At 37.7% G+C, this 27,431-nt stretch overlaps 1 protein-coding gene across 1 annotated transcript in view; it reads right to left on the bottom strand.

Moving 5' to 3' along the window:
* The window catches only part of MAN1A2 (mannosidase alpha class 1A member 2), a 131,988-nt gene that overhangs the window by 61,028 nt on the left and 43,529 nt on the right, over positions 1-27,431 (bottom strand). Inside the window, exons 3-5 of the mRNA XM_066341184.1 lie at positions 25,550-25,646; positions 9,382-9,500; positions 6,917-6,997 (exon numbers count right to left, since the gene is read on the bottom strand). Coding sequence (XP_066197281.1) covers positions 6,917-6,997; positions 9,382-9,500; positions 25,550-25,646 — 297 coding nt within the window. The remainder of the gene's footprint in view (positions 1-6,916; positions 6,998-9,381; positions 9,501-25,549; positions 25,647-27,431) is intronic.

Raw genomic sequence — 27,431 nt, 5'->3', positions numbered from 1 at the left:
TCACTGTGAAGACATTACTATTCTTGTAGATTTGCTCAAAAAATTGCACTTTATCTATTTTTCAAGAAGTTGGACAGACATTTGGCAGGCAACCACGTTCATTCTAGCAGTGGGTATCATCCATGCTGGAGGCTATTGGGCAGGAGCCATAGAGGAGCAGTGACAGCAATTCATCAAATACAACTGTTAAAAAAATCGGATTTTGAGCACAGAGCAATAACCTCTGGTACAAGATTGTTCATTATCTTACTACGGCTTTATTGCTCCAATGATTATTACCTGTGTTTAATTACAGGATGATTCTGCCTGTACACAATACTTGGCCTCTACAGATGTCTGCCCCTCCCTCCTTGAACAAATTCCCATTTGGAGAACAGAAAGTTCATTTACAGTATGTTCATAAAAGTGAAAATACTGCTCATAGCAGGGTTCAGTATATCTTTTCTGCTGACTTTTGGGTGTCTTTCAGAAACGAGAAACAATGGAACCTGCAAGATGCTCTAGGAATCTCCATCTGCCTTTATGAGCTCAAAGAAGTTCACACACCCAGTAGGAAGGATCAAAGCTGGTTTCTTCTGGCATTGTCATCTGTGAAGCCTTCCTCATATTGACTGCTCCTTCACTAGCCAGGTCTGGGGGCAGCACAGGAGAAATTGCAACTCTTGGACCACTTGATGCAGCACACCACACCACAAGAAAATCCAACCTCTGTTGAAGATTCCAGCGTGATATCTACATCAGGTTGCAACAGACCTTTTACTGTTTTAATCCCTGAGGACACTGTAACTCCTGGTTTCCTTGTAGCTTACTCTCAAAAATTCTACACTCAGACACAATCACCATGGATCTAGTTTGTAAATTCTCCAGCAGCTTATTGCTGTGGCCTGTTGGCAAGCTTTGTTCTTTCAGCATTAACACTAACATCAGCCAACTCGTTTCTGCTTTGCACCATACATTCTTACTGCTTGCCTGCTTGCTGCTCTTTTGCACCAGCAGTGATTTTACAAAGCTGTACTCCTATCCTCCCTCAGAGATCACTATCAGCTACCCTGATACCCAAAAGGACCCAGATCCACAGATGTGACTGAAAGAAGTGAAAGAACATATAATCACTCATATACCAAACAAAGATCAATTAGATAATTTGTGTTGAAAAAAAGAATTTAACAATACCAGCATCCATATTGAAGAGAAAAAACCCTATGTTACCCAGAGAAAAACCAAGCACAAAACACGACAGATCGTGAATGAAATCTTGATCCACAGAACTAGATGGACACCCTCAGAAACCAGCCATACACTATGGGTTCATTTCCAGATAACCTCCTTGGAAAATTACTTTAGAGGACTGTATGAACAGATAAACCCAACAAGAGTACACCTTGCAATAGCATCTTTTTTGTGAAATACAAGTAGCTTTATCTTGCCGTAATCTCCCTGTATACATGATACTCTTTCATTAAGCATTTCTTTCCTGATGCTGTTACACACAATGGAGTGATATCAAGGTATTTTCTTTTATTAGTGCTGGATACTAAGTTAAAGAAAATCATAAAGAACAGAAAATATTCTTATACAGACAGTCTAGGGAATTAACTTGGAATAAACAAAGAAGCCTACTATTCTTGGGAAAATGCTAAACAATGCCTTGCTAGGCATCACTGAAAACTGTAAAAAACTACATGGATTCATAACTAAAGACAAAAATTATATTTGTGTCAGTATGATGCACAAAAGAAAGAAAATCCCTTAATGCAGCCACATAAAAAAAAGAAGTTACCTTTTTTGCGTTTTTGTTCTGCGGGTTTACTGATGGTTTTTGTTTGTTTGTTATTTAAATCATGTAAGGCTGGTTTTCATCCTAAGCTGCCATACTCAATGTTTACTCCAAACTAGGTATATGGAACATTTAATTTCTACTTATTCCTGTTACATTATCAGCTGTATCATAGTGTTGTCCCACACCCCCATCCCACAAGCATAATGAAGACTGCATGTAGTTCTTACAGAAATTAAAGGATTGTTGCAGGGATTACTGAGAAACGGTCTGGCTCAATTTAGGCAAGAAGTCATTATATATTTTACCATCAATACGTTATTTTGGACTATTAACTCCATTGACAGATGCAAAAGAGTGGTGCCTCTGAACTCAGAAGATGGAAACTTTCAATTCACATACTTTAACTACAGTCCTGTTTGATCAAAATGTAAAATATAAACATATTACCCATTCTATCACAACCTGGGGTAAAAAACAGGAGCATCTAGTTTTCACAGTATGTCTTCCAGTCACTCACAATTCCACTAAGCAACTCTCATAAACCCAATACCTCAAAAATATTTAATTAGTGGCTCCATACTGAATATAGGCATAATGAATTTTGCATTTCTTATTTAGCTATTTAAGTACTTGGAGATTTTATCTATTAGCATACAATTTAATGAAGAATAACAGTAAGTGAAGACTTTGCAATGGTTGCTTACTGGAACTGGGAAGAAATCTCTGGTATACAGCAAAAAAAGAGTCTGCCTGGACAGGCTGAACTCTATTGTCAAGGTCTTTTCCAACCTAGATGATTCCATTATTTTATGACACACAGTACTCTCAGGAGAGATGATTTTTTTCCTTAATTTTTTATTGAGCCTCTTTTTCTTTCACAGAATCAGTCAGATTGGAAGGGATCACAGGAGATTATGTGGTCCAAACTCCTCTTTCTTTAGTTTGGCAGTATAATTTCAAAATAAATACACTAAAGCCCCCACTTATACTGAGGACCCTAATACCATTTGCAGCTCTGAGGTCCCAGTAAAAGAAGACCTGTGAACCTGATGGAGTTCCAAGAGGATGTCCAGAGGATGGTCACAAAAATGAAGTACATCTCCTTTGAAGGCAGGCGAAGAGAGTTGAGGTTGCTCAGCCTGGAGAAGAGAAGACCTCCAGAGGGACCTTACAGCCTCTTCCAGCACCTAAAGGCAGCCTGGCTTCCAAGAAAGATGAAAAGGACTTTCTACTATGGCCTCTAATGACAGGAGAACAGACAATTGTTTTAAAACTGAAAGAGGTAAGTTTAGAGTGGATATTTTCACAAAACAGTTTAAATTGGAAGAGACCCTTAAAGATCATCCAGTTCCAACCCCTGCCATGGGCAGGGACACCTTCCACCAGCTCAGGTTGCTCAAAGCTCTCTTAGGGCCCTGTTAGGAAGGCATTTGTTACAATGAAGGTAATGAGATTGTACTGTCCAGGGAAACTGGACACACCATCCGTGGCAGTGTTCAAGGCCAGGTCAGAGAGGGCTCTGAGTAATTTGAGTGTTGAAAGCTGTCCCTGCCTATGGCAGAGGGGTTGTACTAGATCTTTAAAGGTCCTTTCCAACCCAAACCATTCTATGATTCCATATTCCACTGATTTAGCATATATTCATTATATATGCCAATAATGTACCCTGGAGAAAAGTCACTGCCTCAAAGATTCTCAAAATCAGTGACAGATTGAGACCTCATTTCTCTGTGGGAACTGAGACAAAGAAGGTACACTCTTATTTCTGATAATACACACCTAGCCAGACACCAGATGGCCTGTCCACAATCAGCCAGGAAAAACACTCAGCAGAGGATTTAAACAAGGGCCCCTCAGACTGCAGACCTATGACCCCTGACACTAGAGAGATATCAGTGTTTTTTCAATTTCAGAAGACTGAAACAGAATGCATGGGAAAATTTTCTACTGTTTCCACAAGGTTTGCAGTTGTATCTTGATTATCTTCTATTCAAAAGGCATGCTGAAATGGAAAAATGGAGAAAGATGGTGATCCTTCATATGTCAGGAGGACTGCCTGTTAGACAGGGAAACAATTTTGTCTCCCTACTTTAGCAGAAAGGTACAGTGAGGCAAGACAACCACGACATTTGCACCAAAAATGCACCCTTCTCAACCTTTAGCTTTACATGCTTATCAGTCATGAAAGTCCAGCAGAAATTTCCATATGTGAAAGGCTGAGCTGTTAAAAAATTTACATGTGTCGTATTTCACAAAGAAAGGCCAGTGACTCAACACTGGACAGGACAAGCCCTACAGCATTTTCAGCCAAGCTGTCAGCTGCTAAAAACAGCAACTTTATTTTTGGTTGTATGGGAGATATATTTCATTATATTCACCCATTCACTGCAGTGAGTAAGAAGGAACTTTTACTGATAAAAGGACAGCAATACTCATGATCTTAACACAAAAGGCTTAAAATTCTACCATTAACCATATTCAGCATTATTAAAACCATGATCTCAGTTGATGCCCCTCTAACTAATAGCAGTAACATGACATTTTAAATACAGCATGGAAGCCACAGAGTCATGCCACTACACCACGCTAAATAAACTTTAAAAACGAACATATTTTCAATAAAAGCCTTATAAAGGACTATTTAATCTAAATTAATAATCTGCTGTACTTGAAAACTGTGGTCAATAGCTACCATTATGAATCAATCAGCTACAATCCTATCAAGCACAGTTGCCTTCTCCCTAGAAAGGGCATTGTAGTTAAAAAATGATGACCATAAAATTCTCCAGACACGGCCATTTATAAATTATTAAAGTTCCACAGCTGATGTTGAGTCTTGGACACTGTTTTATGGTTGTCCCTACAGCACCTTTATCAACACTAAGTGATAGGAGTCAAAATGAAGTAGGAACAGCTTTTGCAACTATCACCAAACAGCAGTAACTTCTGTTGCAGACCTAAGCAGAATTCGTATTTATTAAAAGGAGAAAAATGGAATTAATTGAAAGCAGCAGTTCACTGTACTGGACCTTACTTTAAATACACCAAACAAGACATGCAAAAGTATGAAGACCTCCAAAAACCAATCTAGCAACACTCTTGCAGAAGTAGAGGCTTGGAGGTAGGAAGATGGAGACTGGAATATCAACAAGCTGTGGTAAGTGAATATGATCAAGTAAATAATGGCTTGATGAACAAAGAAAAGATACCTACCAGGAGACAGAGCCTGCCTTAAAGGTGCACCTGTTCATAGCCTGATCAGGCAAAACACCCAAACTGTTGGGAACAGGCTTGTCTGTCTCAGCAGCTCTAGAAAGTGTCTCCTCACACATCTGAATACAGTGAATAGAGAAAGCAAGCATGCCCATACCCTGAGCTAAGGAATATGCTCCCTTCTTGGGAAAGACAGAGGACCAGATTGGAAATCACATCTCAAGCAACCTGTTTCCAACTCCAAGGAGTTCCCAGATGCAGGTGTCTGTCCTGGGCTCAGCTGCTGAAGAGCCTCAAAATTCCTTGCTTGTCATATCCACAATGACAAATTGCAAAGAAGTCCCATCCAGCCTGGCAAATGAAGCCGTCTCTCAGACACCCAAAGCAATCCTAGCTGCCACACTATTTTGAAAGAGCACTTTTTTTAGCAGTTCTTCAGGAAAATAAAGATGATACATATGGACACTTCACGGGAATAATCCTGTATCACAAGTCATGAAGCATTTGAAGTCTGCTGGAGAGAATGATGCCATAAAAATCTTAAAAACAAGATATTCAGCCCAGCCAACATTTAGGAAAGAAAGGGTAGATGCTTTCTAAGAAGGAAAGAAATTAAAGCTATTTAAGCAAAGGAGTTTGTTCTGACTCTACCAAGAGGTTAGAAGCAAATTTAAGAAGGAATACTCTGCTTTACAAATGCAGGCAAAGCATATGTTTTGGCAGTGCTTAGCTGCATCCATCTGCATACTGGAGCAAAAAAGTTCTTTTTAAGGGGCTTGTGCACAAGTGCAGTATCAATCAACACAAATAATCCAGCTATGAATGTGTGATCCTTGCTTTTTCTCTGGTGTTTTTCATATTCGCAGTAGATGCCTCCAAGGAGCATGTTCCAGTTTGAAGAAGGTGAAGCAGGAGCACTGGATGAAAAATAAACCACCCATGTCTTTCAAGATGTACACAGGATTTTTGCTTTGCCACTGAGCTCTTCTTCCGATGAGAAGACACTCATAAAAGAGAAAATTCACAGACCTCAGGATTATGCCAAAGACTTAAAGACACAACAAATTATGTCTTCTCTTGGCTACTTTTAGGGCTGCAGCCTTAAAATCCCTGAGAACTTGTTGATATGTACATGGTGCTTCCCTTAACAAAGGAAGAAGATACCTAAGAACGGCTGAAAGCCTTAAGCCATGAAATATGTCTGGTAGTGGGCTACAGAATTGTCATGGAAAATAAAGGACAAAACCAAAGAATCAAAGACACAGGCAACAGGTTAAAGACACGTAGCTACTAAGACATGGAAGAGCTGAGGGTCAAGCTCTAGTCTTGTTAAAGTACGTGAAGTAAGAGGTCACAGCACTGTGACTGCTGTTCTAAGGAAGTCCATTGTTGCAAGTCTTTGGGGACATGCATCCTGTCAATCTAAGCACACCTCTACATCTATTTTAACAGAAGTTTCAGAAATATAAAATTGGCTTGCTATTTCTCAGTTTGTCACTGAGAAAATGGTAAGAAAATTGAGTAGCACTTTGATGAAGCAAACCTACAACTTTGCAGGACACGTGACAAAGCTATTATTCCTACCTTCATGGAGTTACAGAATATCAAAACAAGTTATTGTTGGCATGAGAAGGCTGACATTTCACTTGACATTTCAAGCTGATGTTTATTTGAGTGGATATCTTCTGAAAACAACTTGATAAAAAAAGCATTTCAAAACTATAACCAAGTGTCCTAAATGGCATGAGACCTACTCAAAAAGAAACTTTAAAGATTCCACACTCTAAGAATTTGGTTATTTTGGACAACTGACTGCAGTGAAATTAGCTACTGAGAAACCAAGATGCTATAAAAGTCTCCATATGCCACATTTGCTAGAATACAAAAATACACTGAATTTCAGACATCTTCCAATCTCCTTACCTCTTGTCCTGAAAGGTAGTATGCTGCTAGAAGACCGCCAATGAAGCGAATATTGACCTCAAAAACAGATACTTCAGAATTCTAGAACAGAAAGAAAGCATTAATAAATAATTAGCCAACTCCTTAACCAAGGAAGAAAAAAAATGTCAAGGCAGAAGAAAGTACATATCCTAAGGCAATCCATATGCAAGGGTCTGTACTATTGCAGTCTCTAGATCCAAACTGAAATTCTCGTGCACATCTTTGTGACACCAAGTGACAATTCCAGTTACAGCTTCAACAGATTCTATTAAAATCAAATTAGTTTTTCTCCTGCCCTCTAACCATTTAATCATTACAAAGTGCATTTACAGTAATTTGGGGCTGGTGGGAAAGAAGGCAAGGACTGCACATTCCTATAATTCAGCAACTTCCCTCTTACGCTTCAGCATAACACCAAACCTTCTAGCTTTAAAAGATAAAGCAAAATAATAATTAGAGAATTCTCATAATGCACTTTTTTAACCTGAATTACTAAGCTCAAATTCAGAGCTCTATTTTAACATAGTCTTTGTCTCAGCATAGCCTTTATGTTATGACAAGTAATACTGCAGGACCACTGAGAAACTCAAGAGAATAAACCATTTTATTGCCTTCTTCCACATTATTAGCCTTAGGTTAAATTCAACAGTATCTTTTGACTCATTTAACCCACAAAAAATTAAAAGGAACCAGATAGTTTTAACAACTGACTCCCTCTGTGCCCCATTCACTTAATTTTCCACATACACTCCATCTGTCTCCCCCATAAACTTCTCTTCAACCTATTAGACACAGAAGTGTAGTTTTATTAAGAGATTCTGAGATAGGCAAGAACTTTTCCTTTTATCCAGAAAAGTCACTACAACGTGCACTGAACCAGCTGACTCACCAATCTGCACACAGCTGAAATGACATTTACAGGTACATCTTTCCTTTCATGCTATTTCAATGGCACCTGCAGTGCTTGAATCAAAACTAAATGCATTTTGCACATATTACATATTTCAGAAAGATTATGTGAATTAAGTTTTTCAAACAGCACTTATTAAAAGTTGGAAGTTTGAAATATTCTCAAATGTTTTTAGTAAAAGGCTTTTTCTTTTCACATAGAAGTGATAAAAGAAAAATAACACAAATGCAGCATGATTCCACTTAATACCTATTAAAGTCATGAATCACACATGCAGTGGGACAGAGAAAATTGAAACCAATGATTTCCATCTCCCAGTAGAAGAATTCCAAGAGGATCAAATTTATGTATTTATTTATAAACTCTGAACCATATAAAGAAATTACTCAAGTTTGGTGTATACACAAGACAACTCATCAACCTTCAGAAATGGTTTTTGATACATAGGAAGATGCAATTGAACCCCAGAGTGTCATGTAAATTTCTTCCATCCAAATCCTAGATTAATATTGCAAATTTATATTGAAATTGCCTTAGATCAGACAAAAGTTATGGAAGCAATTTAATTCACCCTCATAATGGTATCATTATGTCTACACTGTCTCTGATATATTTAGGATCTTCAGTTTTAGACTGAATAATTATCTGGCACTAACTGAAAAAGCAGAGTAAAATTTCTTTGATGTTTGCCAGACAGTCAAGGTATAAATCAAAAGAAAAAAACCCAAACACATAATTTTTGAAAAGTAGGCTAAAATACAGAAACAACAATAAGCATTTGCTGAATTCTAAGTACAACTGCATTTCATTATGTGCATTTACTGAATGAAAAATTATTTTTGCAACCATAGGGCAAACCCAAGGATTGAAATACAAATTCCATCACAGAATCAGTGACAGTCCCAAAATTAGTACTAAGAACACTAATCAATAAGACTAAGAGTCATTTCTTCCATTTAATGCTTCCAAACTCTCAAGAATGTCAGATGCTGTATGACCAACTGGGAAATTCTTGTGATAGATTAAAAACCTTAAGTAGGAAAACTCAAGCATTCAAGTGGCATATTTTACGTTAAAACTCTTAAGAAACGGAAGAAGAGACAAGACATATTCTTAAGTAATGTGTACACTGCAGTTTGGGGGGAAATTGTCTTTCATAGCTCAGTTATTTGCAACAACTATTAGCCAGTAAAGCTTCGTCTTTCTGTTTTCATTTCTGAGGCTTGGTTGTTTCTCACAAAAACACTTCCCCTTACTTCCATTATCCAATTATAATCTGCACTTTGAAAATACAATAAATAGATGTATCTTAACTTAATGGTAAGTTAAGATACTTAATGGTAAGTGTGAAAGGGTCACGGTATACTTTTTTTCCTAAAACAAAGTCAGATACACAAAGAATGTCACTCAAGTTTACATCTGAAACTTTGATCCATAAATTTATTAAGCCTCACCTGAAACACCTCTTCTGTTTTCCCCCCAAGATAAACACCATGAAAAGGACTAGAGAAATATTAGGGCAGGCTCTACTCACCACACTGAAATCAAGATTTTTGTCAATCCATTCTTGTCCTTCTCTGAATTCATCGTGAAGGCCCATAATATAAAGAGTATCCAATGCATCTACTATGGTAGCACCCATTTGTGAGTTTCCTACAAACAAAAAAGAAGGGTTTCTAGTACAAGTGACTATCTCACTACTTTTCTTAAACATCACAAACATGAGAAAATAACTGAAGCAGTAACAAAGCAAAATTACTACAAAGGTGTCAGCACAAAGAGTAATGAAAATGAGCAAGGAATTATCAGGTACACAAGAGGATTCCCACTCCTCTTTCAAAGTATCATTCCTCTGGCACAGTTTGGCCTCGGGGGAAAAAAGAACACTAAAGATAGAAAAAAGAGCCCTTGTCATCTGCTTTCCTAACTTGAACTTGAGCAACTGTACTTGGACACACAAAAAAAAAAGTGAGAAAGACATTCAGCTTTAAAAAGCCACTAGGAATTCTAGGAGAGAAGCATAAGAAAAAAAAAAAAAAAGGCATATGCAAGATAAAGCAATCAGTACTTTCAGTAATGCCTTGCATTTCCCAACGTTTACTTCTGAAATATTCAAAGTTTTGCAATTATGGATGCTACCTAGTGATTGGAAAGCACGGACTGATGAGCAGGGAAGCGCTGGCCTGGCGTGACTGCCAAAGCCGCAGTCCCAAGATATTCCCCTCGGTGTCTGCAGGGACCCAGGCTAGGAGCCGCTAATGGATTTCTCAACTGTCACCACTTCAAGTGGAGCATTGAAAGCCAAATAAAAATCAATGGTGCTTTAAGCTAAAATGCCATTCACTTGAAACAGCAGCAATTTAGAGCTGATTGATGAGTGACTCATCGGTCTGTGCAAGGGATGACGGGTGAGCCATGGCCCATGATAGCCCTGGTCTCCCTAGGCCATCCCAACCTAAGCTGCCTCAGTAGGCACAGATCTTGATTTCTAGAGCAAAGAAAAAATTATCATGGGTTATCTGTTTTCATGGAGCGTACAAAACTTCCCAGGCACCAACAAAGTAGCCAAATTTCACCTGTAAATCTATAAACCAGTGTAATAACTCTGATCAGCAATTTAATGACACTAGTGTCCTAACAATTCAATTTTAAGGTTCTTTTAATGGGCTTTCCACCTATAATGGGAATCTCTACAGCACAGTGTTCCTGCTTGGTAGTTTTTATTCATCCATTTCTGACTTGCACATGATTAGAGCTGTATTTTTTTCCCCTCAAACATAACAGTAACTGAATGAAGCCATCACTCCCACTGTGTTTCTTTCACACACCTAAATGACTGATATGTATGCTTAATTCCAATTTCAGGGACTTCTTTCCCCAGATAATAAAAATTAAACACAACAGTATCCATGACAAAGTAACCACCAACTAATTTTTGAAGAATAGCCAGGCATTGGCTTTAATTAATTTCAATTAGATTTGGACAGCCTAAAGTTAGTGGCATTTGTTAAGAAAATTCAAGTACAGATTGGGACACATCACCTTTTGCAAGATTAATTAAAAGACAAATCCTTTGACAAACTGTCCACCAGCCATACCTATAATTCTCAGGAAATTAATTCAATGTGATGTTCAAGCATTGTAAGGTTTAACGCCTTCAGCCAAATGACAAATTCCACTGCTTGTGCTAAAGTGGAGGTTGCTTAGAGCAGAGCCACAGCGCTGCACTTAACTTAGCACCTTCTCAAAAGCATAACGTGGCAGTTATCTATCACTTCAAAAATATGCAAATAAGACCATGACACAAGGACTACCTTCAGTACCAGCTGACAAAGTATTTTTTAACAAAGCTGGAATGTGTTGTACTGCTTCCACAACACACCCAAAGTAATTTCTGTTCCTTTATTTAAACCACATTGATAGAATTTTCAAATACAGAGTGTTTGAACAAGTAGGGATACACAAGTCTTGGGAAATCCTGGAAGTTCCTTTTGCAAAAGTTTCAAAAAGTAAAAAAAACTTTTCAACTCAAACACAGTGGTAATTACATCAGTAAGCTCTTGTATTCTTGAACTGGCATGGGATGTGGAGAACACATAGCATGGAAATGGACTGGTGTGTCATTGTTCGCCACCCTACCTCCCCACACCTACGCCAAATAATTTCAGACACCACTGTACAATCTTCCACAGTTTTCTAGATATCAGAACTACATTCCAGTAGTATGGGAGAGCAGTATGTTGAGGGAAAATATCTACTTATCAGACCTCAAGAAAGCATCTTCAAAAACACAAATTTAAACAACATTTTCCATAGTGTCCTCTCTGCACAGAACCATGAAAGAAGGCCCATGGAACTGAAAAAGCACATCACTTTTGCCATCTCACAAATCCAGTATATGAATTCAGAGAGAACAGAACAGAGCTCTCTCCAGAGCTGATCAAAAGTGTTCATAGTTTCCTCAGTGCATCTCATAATGGTTGAACAATATGATCTCACCAAATACAGACAAGAAATTTGCTTTCGCTATCAGTGTGTTAAAAGTGAGCCCGCAACCTCATACACAGAGATCTCACCTAAACCAGTGGTCCCTCAAAGGGACTGCCTACAACCAATCTCACATCAGATCCTTTGGCGTTGTTTGCAGCCACAGAAACAAATGCAGTCAAATAAAAGCGGCTTGTTCAGCACTCACCTTTTGTCCCCAAGAGTCAATTAAAGACATAGGCTCACACACTCCAAGATTTTTGTCTGAGCTGTACCCGAATACTTTGTTCAAGCCCTCCCTCCAGCTGCCTTACACTCCTTTCTTTCACATTTTATGTTTATCTTTCCTAGAGCCATGAATGTCCAACAAAACACTACTGAAAAAAGCCCCTTCTCCCATGTGCCTCTTCCCTAAGCAGTGATGGGCATTTGTTTCTGAGGCACAGATCAGTATGATTACAGTTTCCAGACTCCATATGAGAGCCCAACTATTTTTTATCCCAATCTCCTAAGGATATACCCCACATACATCCTAACCTATAACAAATTATTAGTTTTTCTTTTTTCATAGAAGCAGGGTATTTCAACCAAATTTGAGTTATTTTTCTTTGTTCTACATGAATACTTCTTCCTTGAGGAAGACTTGGAGGAACAATCTTTGCATTTTCAAATCCTTTTAGCTGAATGCATTTCCAAAAGGTCAAGAGATGACAAGTCAAAAATTATCTGCCCAGTCTTCTTCCTTTAGTGTCAATCAGGCAGCAGGAAGCAAGCTAATTCCCTCCTCATGAGCATTGAGGTGGAAAAGTCCACAATGCAAATTCACATTCAGAAATCTTGTGCCTACAAGAATACAGGGCAGAACTGAACATAATGCAACACTGAGGACAATACACATGTAATACCTTGGCTGCTCCATACTGCAAGACTTAAAACCATTTGTAGGCTACATTATATTGGGTCAGAGAGTAAAATGAACTAACTGCTCTCAGCTTCTTTCTTCAAGGACTATGTAGAAAGGATATAATTCTTAATTTGTTCATAAGTAAGAGCTTCCACTGAATTCATCTGTATCTACAGCTTGACCAAAACAAGCAGTGACACTGTAATAGCTGTCTTCATCTTAAAATATACTGCACTACCAGCAAGGCATTGACTGAAAACTAAAGAAGGAAGGAACACTAAAGTGTTGCAATCACTAGCCTGCATTAAGGTCATGTGTGCTGCTATAGGTAAAGCAGAAATGGATAGACAGTGATACTTCCCCCTACTAACGCCCATAGAAAACATTCATCTAAAGTCACAAAGTGAAATAATTTTCCATTCCTAATAGAGAATGTTCTTTCTTTTTCTTTCACAGCCATGCCAAGATCCATATTTTTTGCCTTAAAGGACAAGGGGATAACTTTTCAGGAATTAAACTGAAGAGGGTATCATTTGAAGCACCATAAAGTAACCCTAAATAATGACATAACAGTCTGAAGTATAAACTTCTTGCTACCACCTCAAGCAGTCTATTACTGCTCCACATACAGAGGGAGCAGATGTCTCACTGTGGTGAAAAAAGGCTATAAAAAATTAAACTATAATAGAAGACAACACTTCTGCTAGCTGACGGCACTCCTCCCAGGGTCTGCCTCTGTTCAATACAAAGGCTCAGCTAGTCATGTCACATAAGATAATAACCAATTCCAAAAAGGCTTGGTTTTACAAACGTCAGATTAGCAAGTTTCCTCTCCATATAATTATAGTTCTAGTTGATTGAGCTCCAAATTTAATGAAGTTTGCCTAATGAATGCAATGCTCATTCTTCTAAATAAAACAGAACATCCATCATGAGCTAATGGAAAGAATTCAGCAGTGAAATAGCTGAATTATTAAGAAAATCATGCACACTCTCATTAAGCAAGAGTATTATTCCAAAGAACTGCAAAATGGTAATTCCGATTTGTAGTTAGGTAGACTTCAGTTTCCTGAGATAAGCCAAATAATTCCTTCACTTGATACCACAGAAATCTACAGTTTGAGATTTCTAGCAAATTATATGACTAAGTGTAAATATCAGGGCCTCTAAAAGAAAAATGGTCTACTTATCTAGAATTCTTTCAGTATGCCAAAGCACTAGATGAAGAACTGGCTTATTAGTACCATTTGAAGGTCTCAGAAGAGACTGTCAAAGTACAAGGGAGACAGATCCTTGTCAAGTGTTCCACAACAAAAGGAATATGAAGAAAAAAAATAGCCCATTTTCATTATACCATAAAAAAATGTGTAAAGACTAAGAACACCTGATGTAAGCTTGGGGTTGTTTAGTGTATTTATTATGTCAAAGCAGAAGAGACTATAAGCAGAGATGTACTATATGTGAATAGATCAACTATGCATAGACCAATTATGAACAGAAAAGAAAAAGATACAAGACAGACAAGTTAAATAAGGAATAAGATGACAAATTAAATCTCTGCACCAGCAAACTGAAGTCATGCACTAAGCTGAAAGGTAATCATCAAACAGGGGCTTCACAGAAACTCTGATTATTTAACATCCCACCCATACCTCCTCCTTGCTTCAACATGTATACACCACACACACATCTCATTACCTCTCCTGAAAAACACTTCCATAGGGGCTTCCATTGGCCCAAGTGGAGGGTTGAGCAAGGATACTGACTCTGCATGGGAGTGAGTTAATTTTCTTCACAGCAGATTGTATGGTGCTGTGGGGTTTGGATGTGTGACTAAACCAGTGTTGGAAAAACACCAGAATTTTGACTATTGCTGAGCAGTGCCTGCACAGCATCAGTGTTTTCTCTTACTTGCCCTCCTGCACTCCCACAGTGAATAAGCTTGGGGAAGGCAAAAGGTTGGAGAGAAAATTTCCTTCTTACCCTTTCTTCCTCTGCCTTTGCTCCAAAACCTTTTTGCCACAAGTGTTTGAGTGTCTTACAATATGCTTGGCATGAACCCAGAAATTTGCAAGAGGAGTAACAAACCTGAAAGAAGTCCAGCCTGGTGAAATGGATCTCTAATTACCAAAACGTACGCTGCTGCTATGAAGCCAAGGAAACCAGTCTAAGTGAAAAACTACCGAGGGCCACTCTGCTTCCAAGCAAGTCAAATAGGCCTAATAGGTGCATGGAACCATTCCTACTCTTCTACCTCAAGCAGCGACTGAGAAGGAAGCATTTTATTTTTCCTCGGAAAAGACAGCAGATGACATGTCCAAAAGCAGGATGCTCATCAGTCCATTGACAATCAAGATAGGGTTTTCGTATTTCCTAAACCAGTTACAAAATCACACAGGAATCTAATAAAGACTCTTATTCTCCTTTGCAAGGACAGCCTGCAGACATCATCAGCACCTATATTTTAAAGAAAGGTAAGGGAATTGGCAAGATTGAGGAAGAACAAGAAATTGGATACAGTAAAAGAATTTGGGCCATTACTGAAGACAACTGTCTCTACACCACACAAAGACCAAGTATCTCTGTGTTAAGAATCCCTGCAATGAAAATAAGTTATTTTATACTCTAGAAAGCAGACTTAGATTACTAAGCAATAAAAATATGGAATCCATAGTTATGTGCAAAGGCTAGAGATCTAGATGCAAGAAAACAGCTTCCCATGGCCAACGGGATGATCATACTGATTGACAGAACCATAAGATAAAAACAAAAATAGTGCCAGAAATAGTATTGATCTCAAACTGACTCATATCCAGTTCTTTTTTTTGCAGGGCCCTGGACAGACATCACTTAGTGGAAGCTGAACATACTCCTACTGGCACAGAACATGCTTGAATTACTGGTGCAGCTACTTGAGGATGGAGGCAGGATCAGCTTGCAAAAGGAATGTAACAGGACCAAAGCCTCAAGGGATAATTTACTGTAATTTCTAAGATAAATTTCCACTAAAGCAGCCAACCTCAGCTTCAGACCGGTCCAGCACTACTGACAGAGCAACCCAACCACTGGGGTGTACACAAGCCTAGAGCGGATCCTCCCTTTTCCACCACAGTGATTGCAGAAACAAAAGAGGAGATGTAAAGCCTCCCCAAGGAGGAATATATACTCTCTCACACTCTGAAGCTAAAAGTCTAGTTATTTTTCACATAAGCAGTTGTTATAATTCCTAGCAACTGAGTGAAAATGCTTCCTTGATAAACTCAGCCTGACATTAAATACAGAGTTATTACAATCTCAAAGAAAATAAATATTCTTGTTATTGATATTCCTGTCTGCCCAGATTCATAATGGCTGAAAAATACATACTGGGCAAGACTGCACTTTATATTAGAAAATATATCAATTTCTATTCCAAAATATTTAAATAATTCAAGTTTTCAGACTGTAGCAACATTTCTTGATATGATAGACAATTAGAAACATGGTATGAAAACATGTAACATTAAAATTAAAAGCAAACAATTATTAACAGTTTTCTGTATCTCTAATGAGGGTCTGGTAATAAAGCTGCCACTACTGAAGCACACCACTTGCAAAATATCTTAATGACTCATGAGGAACAAGATAACATTTAAGAAAATTAATTAAACTTTTGAACAAGAGAGTTTAATTTCACTGAGAAAACAAGTGCTTCAAAATTAGCCAATGAAACTATACATTTCGTGCAAAACTGCAGTGTATTATTTCAGTTCAGTCATAAAATGCAATGAATAAGCCTGTAAGTATCCATGAAGAAACCAATTGCCTTTAACATTTTAGACTAATTAAAAAAGCAGAGCAAAAAACTAAGCATGTTGATTGCTTAGTTCTGTTAAATTGCTGATAATGGACAAGATGAAAAAGAGGTCTTAATGTTTTGTACCAGACAATAGAGTACTTTAGCATATAAATAACATTAGATGATCAATTGTAATGCTTTCCTTAATTTCATAACTGAGGAAGTAATGGGAGTAGAACACTGCATTGTATGCTAGACTTTGAACCTATTAAAAACTGGACCTGCTGCTATTTGTTAATTATCAACAAACTGCTCTGTAAATACCTCTGCTCTTAAGACACAAATTTTAGAACTTTGTCTAAGAATCTATAGTGCAATACACCTTCCTCTTGACTGCTCTTCACTTGATTGCTTTACTTTGTTCCCAACCCAAATCTTCCATGGCCCTTCAAATTAATTCAAAATTCATGCAAGCAAGACCTGAATGCAGTCCCTCTAGTACAAAGCCTGAATATCCTCAGACCATTTCAATTTTCTACATTTCTATCCAATTTGCTCCATTTTTTTTGTTGTTCTTTTATTTTTAAGCACAAAGACCAAACTGAATTACTGTACACAGGAGGAGGACTGTGTGCAGACTATAATAAAGATAAATGCTGGAACTATGATCTGAGTTAGTGGAAGGTTAAGACCTGGTGATAACTGAAAAGCCACAATGTCAGTGCCAACTTCTCTCCCTCCTTCCCCCTTCCTACTCTGAAATGCATCCTAACCTTTTTCTCCTAAGTACAAAGGCAGCCATGGAAGCGTACCAGAAAGAAAGAAAGAATAATGTGAAAGTGAATGGTGATGGCAAATCTGCTGCACACACAAAGAAGTCAATCAAAATTAACCAAAAATACAGATGTGAAGTAAGATAATTTTGAGAAAACAGGAAGTGCAAGACTGAAGGGAAAAGTATATGTGAATGATGGCCTGGAAGTATGAAGAAACTAAATACTGGCAGCAATCAGTTCAACACAGCAGCAAGCAAAGCAAGATTAATATTTGAGAGTAAATAAGAGAACAAGATGTTATCTGGACTCAAGTATAGTTGTATGACCTGATGTATGAAGCAAGCTAAGTACAGATCTTCCAACACAAGATACAATCTCTCACAGATAATTGTAAGCTAAATTGCTTTGTCAGCTAGGCAGTAGGAAAAGCCTATCAAAAAAACGCCACATAAGAGCCATCATGGCACACAAGCTTTTCTATCTTTATATTTGGGCCACGTCCGCACATTTTGGTCCAAACCACATTCCAAAATTTCTTTGGAATAGCATAAGAGGAGCATATTTTCAGTGGGACAGCCATAGAACTTCAGCAGAAGGGTTCAAAACTTGAGTGAACAGATCAGTGTATTAGGCACAAGGACAGTGCTCCACTCATGTGGTTGAATTGTTCCCGAATTCCAGCTGCCTCACACATCTGCTGGTTTCAGATGACAGCAAAGCATACCCACACCTGACCCCCTTACTGTACACATGCCCGTGGAGTTGGCCTCAGCAGATTTAGTTTTAGAGCTCAGAATGCTAATTCTTACTCAGCTGTCATGCGTGTTCATATTTTAACACAGTCCAAAAGAAAACTGCATAGCTTTAACTTCATTTCCTTATTGCACCCTCTGCTCTCGATTCCAAAGGATAGGAAAAAAGTTTAGATTCATGAATAGCATTTCCATGCCCTAAATAAATCACAAATTAAAATAAACTTAAAGTCCAAAGATTTCCAACAGGAAACATTTTTTTTCCCTCAGAGCAAACCATCTGGTTTATACAAGAAGAGCAGGAGAGAATGCTATTGGAAAGAATCAAAACTCTCAGTCTGAGCCTCAGCCCTGAACTCTCGTATGACCTAATTTTTTCCTTACCATTTCATGCAGATGTTTACCTCACTATCCTGCAAGGCAGGTTACAGAAATGGGGTGTGTTTATCTAATTCCACTTTGCAATTGTGCATCTTTTGTTCATTTTGTGGGATTTTCTGGTTATAGCAGAATTTTCCATTTTCTGAATAGGATTGAACACAATTGCTTCAGACACTTAAAAAAGTCACTGAGTACAACTGCCCTAAATGTGTTGTACACAAACTAATACAAACTGTGGGAGAAGAATTCAGTAGGAATATTGTGTTATTAAAAAGAACAAGACAACAGCTGCTCATGGTGAAGTTTCCTGATATGCACAGTCACACTTATGACAGTTTGATGAAATATCAGTGACATTCAAAAAACATTCTTAGCTAAGCAGTTGTTTTTATCTACAGCACCAGTACTGTAAAACGCTTAAGAGGGAACACACAGACAGATTGTATCCTGTCTGCACAGATTTGCAAGTTTCAGAGAACAACTATATTCTGAATAAGCACCATACACATTGCAGTGAAGCAAAACAGTGTTAACAAATCACTATTTGCCAAACTGGCAGCATCATTCAGACGACAGCTTTAAATGAGATAAACAAATGGAAAGTCAGAAATTTTGAAGAGGGAAATCTTATCTTAGCATCAGTGTTAAGGTCTTTTTAAAAAGTGAACTTGCATATGGACCAAGAACATACACAGAAGGAATGTGAGACCACCCCTTAACAAAAGCTCTTGAGGAAACTGACCTGCCACAGAGTATAAGAGAATTGTTCTCATGTAGATGAGTAATAGTTTAAAAGATAGGAAATGGGATAAGTGTAAACAATCATCAGTGTGAGGTAAAATCACCAGTGGGATCCTATTGAGATGATTGCTGGGCAAAAGCTTTAATAAGAAATAACTGAAAATATTTATAACATTAGATTAATAAAAATTTTAAATTTATATCACTGGATACAGGGGATGAGGATTTCCAAGAGGAATGCTACTGCAGAAAAGCTACCCTGCACTGTGTTTGTATTCTGTGTCTCTTAGGCTCCTTGTTGAGTCTACAATTACTAGGAAAGGATCAGCAAGCAAAACAGAAAACGGAACAAAGTTTTGGTCTTCCTCTCAAAGACTAAAAAAGACCCCAAAACCATCACCTTGAAAATATACAAAGAAATAAGATAACAACATATCAGGTATGAAAAAATGTAAATAAAAGAAATTAATTTGCAGGCCAAGACCCTCCATGCAGAACATGGGCTCTACTGAGGGCATATGCAGTTCCACAAACTCATGAATGGCAAGCAAGAGATGATAATGAGGTTTTTTTCCCCACACCAAAACTAGTAATCCAGGACAGGAAGCAGACTTCAAAATTATAAAGTTTTCTATACAATATCAAATCAAACTATGGAACCACTCATAATGGGTTATGTTGCTCTTAAGGTTGCCCAGACTCCAATGCAGTTTGGACAAAATCAAGAAAAAATAAACCAGAAGTGATTAAATAAAACCTGCTTCTTCTGACCACAGAAGCACTAACACTTCACACAAACTTCACACACACACAAACTTCAGCAAAGCTGTGGAGTACTCTGAGACAAGCTCACTATGAGCTTTTCCTGCTCTTACATATCTTCCCTAGGTACCTGCTGTGAGGAATTTTTGAAGACTGAGTAACGATCATGTTTGATCTGTCATCTGACCTGAAGGAACTTTTCTTGTGATATTAGAGCACTGTTCTAGTTTTAAATAAAGCCAGCAACTCAAGTGTTATGCTCTTTCTCAAAATTTTATCTTTCCCAAATTTGTCTTACTGGTCAAAAAATACACATTCAATGTACATACAATATTCAACATTATCTTGCTGTAGTCACTCATTACTGAGTTAGCAGAGGACACAGCTGCACAGGCCTGTCTTAAGGCCACTTCCATTTATTTTAAAATTGACTTGAACCTGAAATACAGAGATTAGGCTGAAATTTGCATTGTGAAATTACCTCTCTTCCCTAGTTAGCATGAATGGATTTTCTTTCCCCTTCCATTTGCCACAGAAAAAAGGCAATAATCAGTAGATTACTTGTGGTGTACAGTTAAAAGATAAGAACTAGTGCTCCCTAACAATTCCTGGTTTTTTATGAAGATAACATATAGTCAAGTACATTTTTGCTTACATATATACCACATGTTATCTTTTTGCGCTCATTTATCCTCTCCATGGACTCAGAGGCTGAATACATGCAAAGAAAAGGGATATTGAGCAGAAGCTGTATTTTCCATCTGTCTTTTTATTAGGATTTTACTGTGATAGACACCAAAAGTTTTGCATCGTATCTTCAAAAGGTCATTCCACGGTCTTTAGAGTGCATCATCTATTTTCTTTCCAGTAAAAGTGTTTGTCTCCATACTGTTTATAAGTTTGTCTCCATACTGTTTATAAATAGGTATTTTGCCAGCTAAAACCAACCAACCAAACCAGAAAATACAAAAGGCTTACTAAATCAGACACACTTGACACTCAATTAATGCAAAATTCAAAAGTAAATAGCAACTAATCAGGTGACAGCAGATGATAGTGTCAGAGCAGCTCAGGCAGCCTAATAACTGCTACAAAGTACAGATAACAAAAGTGTCTTATAAACTAGTAACTAGTAACTTTTCCAAGGGTAAGAAGTAATAATAAAAAAAAAATCTGTTACAGTGTTTTCTTGTAGTGCTTACAAGAAATATTCCACCTCACACTTCAGGAACCATAAAGTGGACAAAGAAATCACATTGCTCTCCCAAGCCATACTGTACTTGCCAAAGGTATTAGAAAAGCAGGCTCCTGTGCTCCTTCTTTCAGCAGCCTGCCACCCTTGCAGTCTGACAGATGCATTTTCTTTGGGAGTTTTGCTGCTCCTGCTCCCCAGCACAGGGAAAAAAGCACTGTCAGATCTCCATTGCTTAGCAACACCAGGAACTGCCGCGGGAGCTTCCTACACTGCTGCGGCACCGGGCGGTCACCTCAGCAACTCTGCCCCGTGTCACAAGGGTCCATCGGTGGCAGCAAAAGGCTGAGGCTTTTTAACAAAACATAATTAATGATGTGGTACAAACCAAGCAGTCCACCGGTATATTACAGAATATTCAGCACACGAGCTGCCCCACCTGAATCCTTGAGTTATTCCCTTGGGATGTATCTTGCTCACCAATGACACTTAAAATGCCAGACAAAAATTCCTCTTGAAAGAGAGGGCAGATTTATTTGGTCAAGTTTTAAGGAAGATATAAGGTACTGCATTGCAGCCTTGGGGCTCTACCAGGTACCACAAATGCAACCACAATGTGACCTCATTGACAATTCTCTCTTCCCCCCAGAAGACAGGATCCCAAGAGAGAGCTGGCAGGCAGCTCAGGTTAAATTGACTGTTTGCATGGCATGTGAGATGAGAGAACAGGAGAGGCATGAAAGCACTATCAATGCATGAGAAAGCTCCAGTGTGACAAAATACAAAATAATGACTTTATTAAATCTTTGTGCATGAGAATGAGTATGTCTGTATGCAAGAGTCTACAACTTTAAAACTTTGTATCACTATTAGATGTTTCCACACCCCTCAAAACATATCCAGATATTTATGTACATTATCAGATATCTTCATATAAAGCAGCTCATCTCTAGACAGAATACATCCAAATGCAAGGTTTAAGAATGCACTGCTAGTAATATGGTAAGTTTTCAATTTTGCAAGAGTTGTATGAGTACTTTGTCCCATACTTATTACTTGACAAACTGAACATCTTCACTTTATTTTTTAGATAATTAAACTTAGCAAAACAAACCAAAAAACAACCCCAAAACAACAAAATAAAACACACCACTAATGTCAAAACTCTCATTTCAGAATGCATCAGGTTAGATGACAGTCCACAATTCCCAGTTTTGTTAGGACAGTGTTCCAAATTGTCCAAGCATCGTCTATTTTCTTCATATTTTTCCTTAAAGTAGTTCAGGTTCTCAAATTAACGTATCTTAGAAAAACAGAGATTGACAACTAATGCAAACTAACTAGTACTAACTACTGAATTTAACTCACAAAGTATCCTTACAGCTTATGCTACAGTAAGTAGTTCATATGATGTTTTGGAGTAAAAGATACACCACAAACACATAGAGTTTAAAACTCTGAAGCATATCTAGGCTGAATCATTTTAATTGTGCTTTCAGGAGATGTTCACCTACAGGTCGTCAAACAAGTGCAGAGACAAATCATCTTCAAACAGCATGTTTCAGGTGGTAACTCTCATCCTCAAAAGCAAATCCAGTCAGATTTCATTACAGGAAGAGAATCTGACAATACTATCAACTGCTCTGCTTTGTGCTAAACTCAGAAACCCTCCTGAAGCAAGCTCAGTGTTTTGTTGTGCTTGCTCATTATCTTATATGCATCATTTTCCATCAGCCTTTTCTCTTCACCTTTTGTGTTCTAACGAGAACTTGACCAAGATCCCACACAAACTCTCTCTGCAACAATGCCTGGTGGCTGCCATCAAATTTTTTCACCAATTTAAGCAGTCCAACAAAAAAGGTCAACTTTTTTTTTTTTTTTTTTTTTTTTTAATTCTAGCTGCAACAACCTTCAGCAGAGCTGCAAATAAAAATTTAAACTGGAAAGAGAATTTATACCTCTCTGCTGCACTCTCTCCTTGACTTTTATAATTCATTTTACAGGGTTGGAATAAATGCCAGACTTTTCAAAAGCAGTTATCACCCCGTTTCACCAACAGAGAACCTATTAAGGTTTGTTTCATATATCATCTAAATGTAAATATCTTTAAAAGCTCCCAGTCATACTTTCCCAAAGCAGTACCATACTACTAATGCTGTGACCCAGCTGTTGAAGAGGTGCTATTCAAGATTACAACTACTGCCCAACTACACAGTTTGAAAGACATTTTTAGCAGACTCTCCTTTACAATTTACAGTCAGACATCTCAAAATGACTGGCAAGAGTTTCTTGCTGCAGGCCAACTCAAGCAAACGTAGCATGTTTTGTCATAAAGTCAAACTAATAATTGAGAAAACCCATAAACATTCTTGCTGGCATGCTTCAGTGAGGCATGGAGCATCTTGCTTTGAAATTTATCCCTCTTTATATTTTTAATTACTCAAAACTAAGATTTTTAAGAGCAGAGCAGGCCACCTCCTCTCCCCTTCTCTGACCCCAGAATGAAACCTGCTAGACCTTGCAATGTCAGAACACTGGTGCTCTCCTTGGCATAGATACAGATATACACTGCTCTAGACAAAAGTGGAGTCCAACAGGGAAGACTAATGACTTATTTGTCTTCTAAATTGAATCGTGCTTAACCTCACTTGGGAGTTATCAGCAAACCTGATTTCCCAAAGATTCATGCAAAGGGCTGCCGTTCAACCAGCGATACCATCTCCTTGCAGGATCTCACAGACGTGCTAGGAATTGAAATGGAAGGACAGTAGATTGCAGTAATGGCTGAAAATAGTTTGGATCAAATCATCTTTGAGATGAATAATAAAAACAGATTTTGCTGAGCATCTTATTATTAAAACTAGCACGAGGTTTCAAAAAAAACTAAGTAAGCCTTCTATAAAGGCAAATACTGCTGGGAATTGTGTCAATAGGGGTAATAGAAATTGGTAAAGGGCTAGGAATAACAATACAGCCTAGACAGTCCTTGGTACAAAGACCAATTCCCACACACAGACATTCCTCTCCATCAACCATCCTCCAAACGAACAATAGCTGATTCTATTTTAGACTTGATATATGCTGAAGATTATGTGTTTCAGAAAAGTTTTTCATATGGAACAGTCTTGAATAGAGCAATCATGACATGATTTGGCTAAAAACTAAATGGTACAAAATAGCATCTGGATTTTGAAAGGACAAACATGTAGGGCATTGGCTGCTAGAGTTAGCTGGAACAAGAGGAGCAGAAACTTTAACATGGACAAGGCCTGCAATTTCTTTCAGAAAGCAATACCAAAATTTTAAAAAATAAGCACTCCAAAGAGTAATCATTCCAAGGATAAAAAGCAGAAATCCTCCAGACTCATTAGCAGACATGTTAGAAGTAAGCAGAGGAGGAATGGAAAGACTACCGTGAAATTGTAATTCATAACTGTTTCAAAATATCATGTCAGTCACATTATAAACAAACATCATAAAAATGTCTTCCTACTACATGAAGGAAAAAAACTTACTTCATAGAGTCTGGGTACAAACCAAGGCTAATTTAAAATTACACATGGCAAATTAAGCAACAGGATTGCAAGTAGCAAAGACTACATGATCATAGAGGTGAACATTAAAGATTTTTCCCCGTCAAATCTAATTTCATCAGTTGGAAAAAATATAAAGGAAAGCCATCAATTAATCATAACATAAAACTAAACCACAGTAAGCTTCAGAAGATATTTTCTTAGCAAAATTTAAGGCAGTGCCTACGTACAAGAAAAAGTATCTAAGAAGACTACACAGTGCTATCCTGGTATCTAAGAAATGCCATTCTGTCATGGAAGAAGCCTTTTGCTCCAGTGTTCCCTTCAGCTCACACTCTCTCCTTGCACTGTGCTAAGAACCATTGGTGAGGCACTGGCACAGGTTGCCCAGAGAAACTGTGGGTGCCCCATCCCTGGCAGTGTTCAATACCAGGCTGGATGAGACTCTGAGCAGCCTGGTCTCATGGAAGGTGCCCCAGCCCATAGCAGGGAGAACCTATTAAAAACAAAGATCTAGACAAGATGAGGTGGGATTTAAAAAACCCCTCACATTTATATTCATTACATCTCAAAATACAAACAAAAAATAACCATTACATCAGGACTTTCATTTATATATACACACACATATAAAGCACCAGTGAACACAGACACAGCTTAGCCTCTGCAACAGTAAGAACATACTACTCCCAAAAAGATAGGTTAAAAAAGTAATTCAATGAAATACCACTGAAATAACATATGTCTGTGACTCACATTTCAAAAGATCTTTTATTAAGGCAGAGGTTGCTAGAAAGTTTGTGTAGACTTTCAAAGAAGATACATGGACAGAAATATTAAAAAAAAATAAAAAAAAAAATAAAAAAATCACAAACAAACCAGAAAATATAGCCTACCAAATATGTTGGTGGAATGTCCTTTCCGGGCAATTGGTTTGAGCTCATTATGTCCCCATCCATATTGCCTATAATTGTCCCAGGCATGCTTCATCATCTAAGAAACAGGAAAAAAAAATAGGATTTGATTACATTATAAAACTGCTCTCTATGAATACAATATTTTATTCCTTATTTGAGACTTCATCTTTCATAGGCATCCCAGCATACTGACTAATTACTTTGTCATTGCCTCTATCTGCTACAGAAATCAGATTTTACAGCATGAATAAATTTGGAAAAAATTTCAAGTCTATTTGACTTGAGCTATGGAGCCTAATGCTCTGTGTGATGTTGTTTTCTTGTTCTTTCTTTTCCTTTAATATATCCACAGACATTTAAAAATGTAAGCATAAGGAATGCATTTAAGTGTAAGGAATTGCAGTAAAACACTGGCTAATGTCTTAAGATGCTAACTAAAAGAAAAATAAATCTACTGATACCTGAAGCATAAAAAGGATTTATTTACACTGGTACATCCAAGTAGGACTCAACAATTTTGCAAAAGGCATAACAGATTTCTCATTAACAACACCTACTTCACAAAGATGTACCATCATATGGCCTCTACCAAAAGAAAAAGCCAAAAGCTTTGTTTTTAAAAAAGCATAATGAACAAAGCAGTATAATGTTATTAATATTTACTACATAAAGCATTTAATTTTAATAGATATTTCTACCAGTAAGAAAATAATATATAAAACCCCAAAAGGTCTTGCTGGCTAGTTGTGCACACCAGCCACAAAGCAATGCTTTTATGGATTTGCTAAAACTCTTCAAAGTCCTTACTTGTTAGAAATTCAGCAGCCGCCAAATTGCAAAGTGAATGCAGTTTTAAATAAATAAATATTATTAGTACCTAAACAGATAAAAGTAATTGGAAGAAATTAAAAATCAAAAGACAGTGACTGCCCCAGACACAAGAACAGTAAGGAAAAACCTTCAGAACAACAGCCATGTGCTTGTATCCGAAACATTATACATTTTTTATATTTAATTTTAAAAATTATATTAAAATAGTGTTAATATAAACAAAATCCCCAAGAAAATGTACAGGACTTAAAATCATGATCTTTCCAAGTTTGAGGATAAACTATGTGAATGTAACTAACAGAACAGTATTAACCCTTTAAGAAACTGAGGAAAGGCAATCTGTTCTCACTTTGATTTACATGACTGTAATTTTCTTATTTTAATCAGATAGTCACCGTACTCACAGAAAATGTGAGGGAACAAGCAGATGCTGGCTAAAAAATGAGGTGCAGCCAGCTGCCTTACCAGCACTCTCTCACACCTCTCCTCTTACTACCTCAGATCCCTCGTCCTACCAAATTCAAGATTTAGTGGAAGTCAGCATCTGAGAATCCCAGATCTTTAAAACTGCATCTAAACTGCCTGCTGAGACATGCAAAACAAAGTCTCTGTTTTCCCTACAACCATCAAGAGATCCCTATCCAAACTACAAAGCCATAATTCCTTTAAATGTAAACTCCCTCCAAATTTCCCGTGGCTCAGTTGACTTGTGCCTAGACAATAAATTTGAAGCCCACACACAGGCCCAAGAAGCTGGGGAGCACTTCTGTGTTAAACTAGCATCAGCCTAAGCACAGCTGCCCCTCTCAAGATGCCAAAGTCCCACTCCTACTGCTTGTCATTCAAAGTCAGCTCACATGCTGCTTTTAGTATCTGCACTAATTTTGACACCTGATTAGGTCACAATGCTCTAGAATTTCTTTTAATGTCATGAACTAGCAGTGTAAGAAAAACTGAATGCAAATATATTAAAAGAGGAGAGAAAAGCCGCTTCCCTAGCATTCACAAACTCCTTAGTGTTTACACAGCA

This window comes from Sylvia atricapilla, chromosome 2, assembly GCF_009819655.1.
Source record: "Sylvia atricapilla isolate bSylAtr1 chromosome 2, bSylAtr1.pri, whole genome shotgun sequence".
In the NCBI taxonomy this organism is placed as follows: Eukaryota; Metazoa; Chordata; class Aves; order Passeriformes; family Sylviidae; genus Sylvia; species Sylvia atricapilla.
Note: the sequence above shows the minus strand (reverse complement) of the source record. Positions and strands in the feature narration are given on the sequence as shown.